Genomic DNA, 12,500 nt, shown 5'->3' with positions numbered 1-12,500 from the left:
AGTTCATACGCACGCGATTCAAACTTACCAACGGTAAATATTTCGTATAATACCACTCCATAGCTCCACCTTAATAAGGAAAAGTGATAAAATTAAAAATTAGAGAAGTTGATAGTCTTGACCTTTTAGATTTAATATACTCAAATCCACACTACTAAATCGTTTAAATCATCGTGAATTCGTTTAAAGGTAGAAGCTATTTAGCAAAAAGGAAAAAAAAAATCAAGTGTACGTCTGCTGCCGGAGTATACTAGTTCCCTATTCAGTTTTCTCTGAGAAGCTTTCTTTTCCAGTTTTCCAACATATGATTTCATTTGATTTAATTTCTCCCCATTATGTTAAGACCATCTTCTTCATGAAATCAATGAGTGGGTCACTCTCAATAGCGCAAGGGCAAAAGTGGGTAAAACTGGCGATAACACGTTAAAGTGGGGTTACGCTGAAAATGCAGAATGCCCATGTCGGGGTTGAGACACAGACCATGGCGCAAATTATGACATCTTGCCCATGGGGACCATCCTGTACTGTCGATGACTCTAGGGTCGTCAACGACACCGCACGCCGTTGGCTCGAGAGATGGAGCGGCAAGATATGATGATGACCCAATTTAAGCAAAAGTGAAAGTAAGATATTTTTTAAAAAAATAAATCCATTCTCGATCGTTAAGTGCTTTGGTTCCCCATTCTGCTCTGAGTGGCTGTTTCTAGGCACTACGGTCCTCTTCCCCCTAATTTAAAACTAACAGTTGATTTGACTTCATTTGATTTACAGTCTCCCCAACGTGAAGGAGGGAGGGGGGAGAAGAAGAAGTTTCTTACACATCACTGGAAGTTGTGTAGGCTCCGCTGCCAAACAAAGCTTCTGGGGCTGTCCACTTGATTGGAAGACGACCCTGAAAATGACCCCCAAGTATACATCAAATTAAATTCCCCACATTGGTCTTGCAAGTGACTTCGTGGCCCATTGTCTGTCCCTTAACGTTTAGAAACGGTGTTCCGTACAAAGGCTACACAAATGCAAGAAAACTTAATCCAGGCGCAAATTCCACCTTTCAACAACGTCAGTCCTTGCTTTGTGGAGCAATTGCCTCTTAAACCTAATTTAATACCATAGCTCCCACGGAACTCAAAATCTCAGTGGTAGAGTGTCCGAACGAGCGATAGGAAGGTCGTAGTTTCGGCCCCCTGCAAAGAAAACTCAAATTTTCTCGAAAATCCCCGATGTTCCACATTAATAATTGCATCTCTTCATTGGTGTTCAGCTTTCGTTTGGGAATTTGCGTAACAGGATTTCACAAAATATTAGCGGAGCTCAGACGCGCTAAGCGCGCCAGCGGAGCACCATGAGTAAGCCCTTTTGGGAAAGCTATTCATGCTCGAAGGTTTGGTTATGGCGTCAGCGTTTGCCCGTCCGCACGTACAAATTAGGGAACTTAAGCAACGACGACGGCGACGGCACCGAGAACGTCATCTCAAAATATAAATTTGCGTCATTGTTATCACTTCGTAAACATGTCAACCCTTTTAATATGACAAGGGTGTGGTAGTTCCTCAAAAACGACATTGGTCGGAACGGCGCTTAATTTAGGGGAGAAAATGAAACTCTATCGTCAAGTGCTGACGTTCTCCTTAAAACCTCAAATTTGACTATTTCACGTTTTTGTTTTGCTGACGACGGCAAAGAAATGGACAAAAGTGAAAAACGCACGTGCAGGGCGTGCAAAGCTACTGTTTTATCCCACTAAATATGCAAATTTGTGACGTTCTCGTTGCCGTCGTCGTTGTCGTTGCTTAAGTTCCCTATTGTTGGAGTGGAGGAGGGGAGGCAGGAAAGCCTCTTTGGACGGGAATGTTCAGGCAATTTTCCTCAGCGGGAAATCGCGTGGCAGCGTTACATTTGCTTTGGAACTTATGACTGCCTATCTTTTAGGTAGGAGACAAAGAGTTAAACTTGATGGAGTATATTCTCCGTGGAGAACTATGACAACCGGGGTACCACAGGGATCCTTGTTAGGTCCACTCTTGTTTAATATGTATGTTAATGATTTTAATTACTTTGTTTCTAATACTTCCTCAAGGCAGTATGCTGATGACACGACGGAATATGCCTCGGATGTCTCACCGATGGTTCTGCAGTGTGTTATTAACTCTGACCTTGGCGTGTTATCTAGATGGTTTGGATTGAATTATCTACAGATTAATGCCGCTAAAACGCAAGCCCTTGTCATCGGGCCATCATTATATGAGTATGAATTTCACCTTAACAATGCGAGGATTGCGATGAAAGATACATTTAAGATCCTAGGGATAATTTTAGACAGTAAACTAACTTCTAAGACACACATAAAGGAACAGCTGCAAAAAGCATGCGCAAAGGCTTCGGCCTTGCGGAGACTGCGCAAGTTCATTCCGAAGTTTGTAATGGTACCTCTCTACAAGGCGTATGTTCTCACACATATTGAGTATTGCAGCCCTCTTTTGCTGGGTATAGGTAATGCTGAGACAACCAAAATGGAAAGCACTAATTATTATTTATTAAGAAGTATCTTAGGCTATCCGAAGTCTGTTTCATACGACTACCTCCTAAAAATAGTTAATATCAAGTCTTTGGAACAACGCAGGCAATTCCAGTCACTAGTTATGTTATATAAATGCTTGTAAAGCCACGGAGCACCCTATATTAGTAAGCTTTTTAATCTTAAAAATGTGGGCTCAGCACAAGGCTGGAACTCCTTACTATTCTATGGAATGCGTTGCCTCCAATGGTTAGAGAGTCTAAAGACATTGCATCTTTTAAGTACGCTCTTAAAGTTCACATGACTCGAAGCGTAGATAATTTAAAATTTAAAACGATTCTTTTTAATTTTTTAAAAAAGTTGTCAGTAGATTAATTACTAGTTAGTATTTTGGTAGAGTTAATTAATTGATTGATTAATTTTATCCTTTTATATTTTGCACAATTTTAGCTTTGTACAATTTTATTCTTTGACATTAGTGAAAGAACACTAATTTACAACAGTTGGCTTTCAGGTAATGTTTTCCTTCTTAATGCATTCCTCGCCTGATAAAGTTTGCAATTCCGTGTTGACAGAGATTCTGGCATATAACAACAATAAAAAAAAAAAAGAATTAAATCTTGTACTAGACTTGTACGTTAAACTTGACGACGATTCGTCTGAAACCATCGGACTTCATCAGGTCAGTTCAATAGAATTAATGGTGGAGTCGTGAGTAGTTACATGAGAGACGGCGCGGAATATTGCTTAGCAACTCGTCCCTTGCATGTGATAGTTTAAAGAGGAGGCCCCCCTTCTTGTCGAGGCTGGGTGCCTCAACACTCTCCCAAATAGCTTCTTTCACCCCTCGCTCGAGCCACTGTTCTTCCTGGTCCAAGATAATTACCTCTGGGGAGATTTGATGCTCTGTTGTTTTGGCATGGTTGTAGACTGCGGAGTTTTGGGCCTCGTATTACGCAGGTTGGGTGTGTTGCTCGAACCGTTGGCTAAGGGCTTGCTTGGTTTCACCAATGTACGTCTCATTGCAGCCTGGCTGCGCGCATTTGATGCCGTATACGACATTGTAGTGCTTTTTCTTAAGGGTAAGGTCTTGACATGGACCAGCTTGTCACGTAGGGAGTTAGTCGGTTTAAAGGTCATGGTAACACTCACTGGTTTAAGGGCTTTCTTAACTCTCTAGCTTAAGCCCCGGATATAGGGGATGGTAATACTATTGATCTCACCTGATGAAGTCCGATGGCTTTGGTCTAGTCTAGTAAAAGACTTAATTCTTTTTTTCCAGTAATACCGACTAGATGAATAATCTTCACAGTTCATTTCAACAATCACATTTATACCCCGTTTTCGCAATACCTCGTCGCTTGGTATTCAAGACTTTTTCTTAATTCTGGTCCGGAATCAGATAGAACAAAAAGGCCTAAAAGAATGCTCAGTATAAAATTGTGTCTGCGGCTTTAATCAATTAACGTCAGAGACTGAAACACCCACCGCTAACTTGAAGACATGGCGTTCCCAATTTAAATGGCCATAAACTTAACTTTCTCATGTCAATCTCGCAGAGGATAATTAACCTTATGGTATCTTTTAACAATTTTTAAATATTTATACCCATTTGCAATTCATTTTCTTTCCGTTCTCATCAGCTGAAGACGAAAAAGACTAACTTTAATGCACGATGATTCTCGACGAAAAAAACCTCATTGTTTTTTGGTCTACTTTGAAAAAGTCCGTTTTTAGTATTTAGCGTAACAATGACTTAGGGTGATGCTGCCTCTTCAAGCCCCACTTTGGTTAAAAACCATAAAAGCCATCTTAATACCAACATTGGGTCTTCAGAAAATGAAAGAAAATATTCGACTCTCATGCAGAAAAGCTATTAACCTTTCCATTTACAAGATCGAACAATTCATTCTCATAAGTAGTACCACAGATGTCTTTGTTGGGAAGTCATGACACTTTGGTGTTATATCAAGATCACACCTCTTCATCTGATTATTTCCTTTATTCTCAATAGTTGTCTGACTGAAATTTCATTGTCCTTTTGAGGAAACTTGCTTGTTTTCGGAGTCAAAGGGTTTGCTACTGAGATTCAGCGAAAGCGAACTGGATAGCAATCAAATCAAATGAAACTTGAAAGAAAAAATAACAACTTAACTCTGAAGAAATCTTGAATAAAACAACAGATACAAAAGGAGTCAGGGATGCGCAAATAAAACGGATTCCAATTGGGGTTTTTTTGAAAGCCAAACCGTTTTTACAAAGTATTTCTGGGATAGATGTTTTCTGTGACTTTGTTTTGTTGTTTTTGCATTTGTTTTTGTTTTTTCAGGTGACAATAAGAGGCAATTGCTCAAATATTGTCCAGTTAAGGAGGCACCCCAGAGTTTTAGGACCGGGTACTAGTACAGCGTGTAAAGCCTGAATCGCGCGTGTTTTTTTCTGATTTTCACGTCGTGACCAAATATGTAAAATTAACTGCTAATTTCCTCGCGTTCCCTTCTGTTTTTTTTTTTTTTTAATCGACTCAGTTCTAACCACATACAGTTCCCATCAAATACCTTATATTTGCAAAAATCTGTCAGAGCCAATCGAATATATTTACAAAAATGACAAGTTACAGAATTGTGGCAAAATCGTCTGAACCACCTTGAGTTTTAACCACTTTAAAATGTCAGGCAATTGCATTTGCATAATGTGGGAAAGAATTATAAAAAACCCAAGGAAAGTATAAATATTAAAGAATTTAGGCCAAAAATAGTGATATCTCTACCTGTCACTGGATGTGATGTTGTCATGGTAACGGCCATATTCCAAAAATTGACACCCAAAAAATTAAGCCTTATTTTATCGGTACTCATACTGGTAAATCTCAACAAGGAAAACTTTAAGAGAATTTAACTAAGTTTCCTTTTGCAAGTCTTGCTCTGTAGTGAGGGTATCTACAAATACTCTATAGGGAGCCATCTCAAGTGCGAGGATCACTTCACTCCTTCGGTTTTTTGTTTTTTGTGCGTTGAAGCTGTTGAGTTGTGTTTTTTGAAAACAATTTCTGGGATAATATGAGCTAGTAATTGCTAAGTCAAAAGTACATAAAACCAACTGCACCTCGTGCGTGCGAACATAAATGTCATCTTCTTGGACGTCTCTTGCCATCCCAAAATCAGTGATCTTGCACACTTCATCCTCTCCGACCAACACATTTCTTGCAGCAAGGTCACGATGGATAATCTGGAAGATAAGTTAAATTACACAATGGTCACAATGGCTCATGAAATGGACCATTTTTCCACTTCTGAGCACAGAGATCATGTCTGCAAATAGCACCAAAACCTCATTGATATACTAATGTCACTGTGTTCAACATTTTAATGGGAACCTCCAGCACTGCAAAAGACTAACTTTACACTGAAGAAAATCATGTTTAAGATCCTTTTTTTTTTCAAGAGTGCTTAAATAGGAAAAAAACAGAATCGATCAGTTGATTGCGGTGGCCAACTCGAAAGAACCTGCTTCTTTAGTCACCATGCACACACATCCCGTAACCTATATTACTTTTTTCTTTTTCTTTTTTCTTTTTTTTGTATCTTTGCAAACATTACTGTAATTTTGTTATTATATGTACATGATTTTTTCGGTAAATAATGTGAACTAAAAAGAACCTGAGCCTGCATCTGATAATTTTGACTTTCACGTCTCCCAGGCAACGTCACCTTGAATAATTGTGGCGTGTCAAGTTTGCCCTATTGTTCTGAGACAAAGAGTTTTAGTACGGTAACAATAGGACGACTTTGAAACGCCGGTAACACGTCAGAATTATTCAAGAAGAAAGCGCCCTTTATGTTTAAAAACAAAAATCAGCCAAGCCATTTTGAAATTCATTTATATCAGATACAAACGCTTTCTTCGCCATCAAATTTAATAGTAAGCATTATTTCCTGCGATCGAAAAATACATTTTTGTTGTAGAGAAGATTCTAACTCTAGCTAGTTCGAATTACTATGCGAAAAACCAATAGGTTCGAATCGGAAGAAATGGACAACTCCGACCTCTGACGGAAAAAGCCACAGGCACAAAGTTCGAGGTACGCCCACAGTACTCGTTCATTGGTCGAGGAAAGAATATAGTTAAAGCACTCTTTGGAGGTCACACTTGAATTTTCTTCCGCTTTTATACGCGCCAGCTCGCTATTCTAAAATCTAAATTATCGTGCCCCGATATCTTTGTTGAAGGACTCGAAGAATCATTTTGATTATTCTTATAGAAAAAGCGCAATTAAATGTATCATCATCATCATCATCATCATCATCATTATTATTATTATTATTATTATTATTATTATTATTACTATTATTATTATTATTGCTGCTTGTACTTGGCCAACGTGCTTGAACATGGTCAACACAAGAAGCCACTGGAAGACAAATATACCCTCGATTACAGCAATGACAATAAAAACCTTCCCGTTCCTTCGGTTAGAAAACCCGTCCTACTTTTATTTAATTGCGTAGCAGCTCTCGTATAACACAAATTGTGATTGGCTCCATACAAAAGCCAAAACCAAAACACTATACAATTGAAACAATGACTTTAAATTAGACTTAAATAATAGAAGGTGCTAGCAATATCAAACAAAAGCAAAGTACGAGATCTGCTACCTTACTGCCTATTTTCCAAACTAAATCTGGATTCTCGTTTTATCAGTCACTATTTCTACTATGGATAAAAGTAACCTTTTTCATCGAGACATAGTGCATTCCGTCACTGATTTCCCAGGCAAACTTTAACAGCTGTCTTGAGGTGAGAGTGGAACCTGGTTTAACTGAAGGGTCACTGTAATAGTTATCCTGTACCCCTCGGCTCCTCCTCAGGTAACCAAGCAAGTCCCCATACTGTGCATACTCCACCACAACCAGAGGACGATCTTTCAAAAACAAGTAGAGGAAATCTCAGGTGAGACCCGTGTGAACACTCGCATTGGTGCGAGCAGTATGAATTGGTAATTGTTAGCTCTGTATACAAAGCAATCCAAAATAAAGGAAAAACGTTGAGGCAAAACACAAACAGAATTCGATAAAATATTCCAACTGAGAATTCCAAAAACAAGAGAGACATAGTACAACGCCTTGGCCAATCTTACGATAAGGTTGCCCAAAAGCGCAGTTTTACTTGGATAATGGGATTTACGCATGCGTCTACTGTTAACGTCCCGCCTCTTTGGTTTTAAGCTCTATCGTCATAAAGAAGGAAATATATGATGACGTCATTGTTTACATTTTGTTTTATTTACATACGAGTTTTTTCACAGGAAGCATCATCTATTTACAAATTGACTTCAAAAGGGAAAAGAACTTGTTAAACTTAGCTAAGTTTTCAATTTATTTGAGCCAGGCAGTTAATAGCTATCGAAAAGTGATAAATTCTTGGATGGCAAAGGTGTTAATGATCCCATGCATTCTTCGTAAAATCATGAATTTCCAAAGCGTCATTTCTAAGAGATTATCTAGCATATCTGGTTCAAATTCAGAGATAGCTCATTGTTTAATGAACTTTCATTATTTATATTAGTACTTTATTATTAAACGATGGTTATGCCAGTGAGGCAAAAAATGTAAACAAAGATCATTCCGTAACATCAGTCGCATCAACATCAAGGCTGCCTTGCACATTTTCGAGAATGGCATTACATTTCTTTTTTCAACACGTATAGACAACACCGTGATATTTCGACTGATGTGCTGCATTTTTGAATTGGCAAACTTACCTTCAGTGCTGACACATCCATACAACTGAATGACATGGGGGTGAGGGTCAAGGCTTTTAAGGAGTAGTAACTCAGATAACAAATCTCTTTTCTCCCTTTGTGAAGCGTCCTCTATTTCGTAAGAAAATTAAGAAATGACTTGAAGAGATGGTTCTCTCTTCAATCTTGACTTGGGGATACTCGGAAAAAATCCGAATGCTCCTGGCCAAGCTCTCAACGGTCTCTCCGTAGCTCATTGGTAGAGCATCCGATCTAGTAATCGGAAGGTCGTAGGTTCGACTCCTGCAAAAGAACACCCGGATTTTTCCAGAATATCCCCGAATCAACACCGAAATACAATATCATCTCTTCGTTTCATCTACCATGGTTAACAATTTCCATCTTAGAAAAAACAACACAGTTCTCGAAGAAGATGTCATGTATACAACAGTTTACTGGGATTCCGACACGAAGACAGATCTCAAAATTAATTGTCCAGTACCCGTCAAGCCGGATGCTTGCAAATGTCTATGTCCTGCACAACAAGGATGGATTCCACCAAGAGAATATGACGCATGACGCAATATAGCGAATCCCTGAGTCCCATAATAATAATTTGCAATCCATTTTCGACGGGATTCAACGCTTGTTGCAATGGTTATTTAATGTTCCCATGACCCGCATATCGGTTTCACATTACCCAACCACTTGGATGTTGTTGAAATAACTGCGCATTTCGAGAAAGAATTTTGATAGAAATGTGGGAAAATATAGGGGAGTCGATTTCTTACCTCATATTCCATTTATTCGACTTACTTTTAGATTTTTCCAACTAAGAGTTGTTTCTCTTCGTGGTTCCAAAGACCACGTGCAAAGAAAGTCCTGTCTGCTAGCCTGAGGCTAGTGAATTTTGCGATCGGGCCAGTAGATTTTAGCTTTTACTTGCTCCACGGGCAATAGTTTTTTGGGAATTCCAATTTCAAGATTGCCATGTGACATGGCATTTTTTTTTAAATTCCCAGGTACATTTATGTGAACTGAACGCCGTTTTTTATAGTTGATCTCACAAAGTGAAACCTGTTGAAACAAGAATCGCATTACGTACATTAAATTACACATGTAGATGATTGTCAAGAAAGAATAAAACAGCTAATTAACTAACGACCTAAGCGAGAAATGTAAGAAATACATGAAAGATATTGTGCATCAAAATGGTAACTCGGGGTTTGGATTTTCCCGAGTTTCCATTTGATGCACAATATCTTTCATGTAATGAATTAAGGAATGGCTGAAATAAAAGTTATTTAATTAAAACATGTAATAATTAATTATTTTTTAATAAAGACGTAAATTTATTTGTAGTTAGTTAAAATGACTCTTGGGCTAGTAGATGCTAGACACCGATTGCCCGAAGGGCATGCGGTAAGGGTGATTTTTCTTGCAGCCTAAAAGAGATCAGTATTGGCTGTTGCAAGACTTAAACCGTTTGTATCAGTTTTTTTTTCTCCATAAACTAGAGCGGTTATTCAAAAAAAAAAAAAGGCAAACAAATATCCCACAAGTAGAGCTAAAAAGCACACCTTGGACGCTCTTAACAGCGACTACAGTCCACCCAGACTTTCCAGCGATATCCCAGGCCAAAGCACGTGACACCACACCAAAGGCTCCACGCCCGATCACTTTCTCGATATTCAGGTTTTCTTGCGGTATTTCCCACTCGAGAGCTCCAGAGAACATGGGGTTTATAACTCGTTGAGTGATAGGGTGACTGCAATAATTTAAATATAGCAAGTAAGTCACAGGTAAACTCTGTTCACCAAGGCCACGAATGTGTTCGAATATCGACAACCATTAGACATGTCTTTTTTTTCAAATAAAGAAAAAAAAAAAGACCAAATTATCTATGGAACCTAGGTTAGCGCTTATGGATATCAGAGTACCTTACTCATCAACAAATAAATTACATATTTAACCACTTCATAACAATAACCTTAACTTCGTTCTTAAACACGGTAATCATTCCTTAGGCTTAATTTCTCAATCTGGGCGTAGTTTTAACTGATTCAGTTGAAAATTCAATTTTCTCATTATTCCGAAAGGCTTGGCTACTAAACATGCTTTCGACCGCTAAAAATGACATGGACCGTTTACGAAAGGGAAATAAGCCGGGCGAAGTCAACTTTGACTTAAGGCTGTTTTTTCGCTTTTTGTTTTATTTATTTATTTACTTTTTTTGCTTTTGTTGTTTTGTTTGTTTGTTTGTTTGTTTTTGTTTTGTTTTTTACTTCCCTGTCCTCATACGTACCACAGGCCATTTTTGATACATCAATGGATAATTCATGCCAAACAACAACACTGGGATCTCCGTACCCTTCAGGAAGCGTTTGATGTTTGAACGATACTGTAAAATATTCATGTTACATGGCCATCTCATGCAAAGAATTCTATAATATGTAATAATCAGGCAACCTCGTATTCAGTATCTTAAGTTTCCTTCACTAGCGAAACGCGGAATCCGTCTCGGCATTGTTATAAGCATTCGTATGCGTCTGTGGTCGAAATCTACCGTCTAACCAAATGATTGCAAAAACCGACACTCCGACCAGTCTCCCTAAATTTTTTCGATTGCATGTCGTGAATGACATGTGGTTCAAAATAAAGGGAAGCAGTGCTGGTGCGGTGGCGAGATAACTCGCCTCCCATCAATGTGACCCAGGATCGATTCCGAGACTCGGCGTCGTATGTGAGTTAAGTTTGTTGGTTCTCGACTCTGTTCCGAGATGTTAGTTTTTCTCCGAGCACTTAAAAAAAAAAAAAAATAAATTAATTAAAAAATAATAATAATAAATAAATAAATAAATAAATAAATAAATAAATAAATAATAATAATAATAATAATAATAATAATAAATACAAAACAAAACAATAGTCTCCAGTCGGGTGTCCAGTGCAAGAAGACTTGTTCATCAAAGGCTTACAACTACCCTGGTCCCAGAAGCTCTTCTTGAGCCGCGAGAAAGACCTCTGGTTACCTTGGACTTGAATCTCACTTTCATGCAGACACCAGGGTCAGGATCTAACCCTCAGGTTTCGCTTGGTTGATATTTTGACAAACAATCAATATGATTGGTTCGTTTGGTTGGTAATACCTAGGGGACGCGTGATTGCTAAGTTGCCATTGGTCCCTTTTGTAATTATTAATTTGACGCGTTCGACAGCTGGCGTCTGGTGCATGAAAGTGAGATTCACGTCCAAGGTAACCAGATGTTTTTTTCTTTCTTGTCACTTCGTGGCTCTCTTGCGGCTCAAGAAAAAACTCTGGGAACAGGGTAGCTTATAACTAGACTAGACAAGAAAATTAGACTAGTTGCTTTTCAGAAATTAGCGGTCTTGTCACTGGAGTACTTGGAAGACTGAACGAGCAAGCTTTTGGTACTAACAACGCCGACTAGCTTTGGAAGTCGAAACTCTCTTTTTATGCGTTATCAAACTCAAACCGAAACGTGGTAGTTGGGGAGTTGTGGGAAGTAGAATTTAAAATTAAAGTATAAGAGGGTTGCTACCTAATCAGAAAGATACGATAACTTCATATTTATTTATGGAAATGAAAACCAATATACTAACGTGTTTGCTCTGTCGGGGCTGTCATCTGAAAAGAAAATTAGGAAATTCATGAAGGTTATTTTGATATTCATTAGACCGAACAAATCGAAAGAACAATGATTTGTGATAGTGCCTGGCTCGTGGAATTTGAAGTTCAGACGAAGAGTAATCACTCCTTCATTACCGTATCTTCATTACCGTATCTTATTACCGTATCTTCATTACCGTATGAGTATCACCTCAAGTGTTCTCAATGGCGGACGGGCGTGATATCTCCAGCTTTTTGTCATCCAGTCCGTTGCTCGTTGACTGTTCCTCCGACGATTTTTGTCTTTTAACCCGGCCAAGAAGAGATTCATTTGGAATGGTTCTGTGGAAGAGCTTTCAAGGTTTATTGAAGTCAAGTTTGCGATGGGAAATGATTGTGATGGCGGCGGATTTGTTAAATCGAGTACTGATTCATGTGCCGTTTTTAAGTTGCCTAATGTGACTTTCAACTTTTATCCTAATACTAGGACGCTTCAAATTCAGGGCAGCGCTTGTATCGACGTTAGAAACCATCTAGAGGAGGTTGTTAGTCATCTGAAGTCGAAGGATAAGAAGGAGAGCGAGGAAGCCATTTCTATTGAGGACAACAACGAG

The 12,500-nt window shown here is 38.7% G+C and overlaps 1 protein-coding gene across 3 annotated transcripts in view; it reads right to left on the bottom strand.

Annotated features, from left to right (window-relative positions):
- LOC137989394 (proto-oncogene tyrosine-protein kinase receptor Ret-like) overlaps positions 1-12,500 on the bottom strand; it is a 39,782-nt gene that overhangs the window by 8,539 nt on the left and 18,743 nt on the right. For 2 of the 3 annotated variants that reach the window (XM_068835223.1, XM_068835222.1), the window contains 7 exons: positions 11,880-11,904; positions 9,836-10,023; positions 8,277-8,387; positions 7,246-7,436; positions 5,621-5,743; positions 819-892; positions 29-69 (listed from right to left, as the gene is read on the bottom strand). In XM_068835223.1, the coding sequence (XP_068691324.1) occupies positions 29-69; positions 819-892; positions 5,621-5,743; positions 7,246-7,436; positions 8,277-8,387; positions 9,836-10,023; positions 11,880-11,904 (753 nt within the window). The remainder of the gene's footprint in view (positions 1-28; positions 70-818; positions 893-5,620; positions 5,744-7,245; positions 7,437-8,276; positions 8,388-9,835; positions 10,024-11,879; positions 11,905-12,500) is intronic. The other variant, XM_068835224.1, reaches the window with a different exon arrangement.

Source organism: Montipora foliosa, unplaced genomic scaffold (genome assembly GCF_036669935.1).
Source record: "Montipora foliosa isolate CH-2021 unplaced genomic scaffold, ASM3666993v2 scaffold_458, whole genome shotgun sequence".
Taxonomy (NCBI): domain Eukaryota; kingdom Metazoa; phylum Cnidaria; class Anthozoa; order Scleractinia; family Acroporidae; genus Montipora; species Montipora foliosa.
This window is presented reverse-complemented; position numbering and strand designations above follow the sequence as displayed.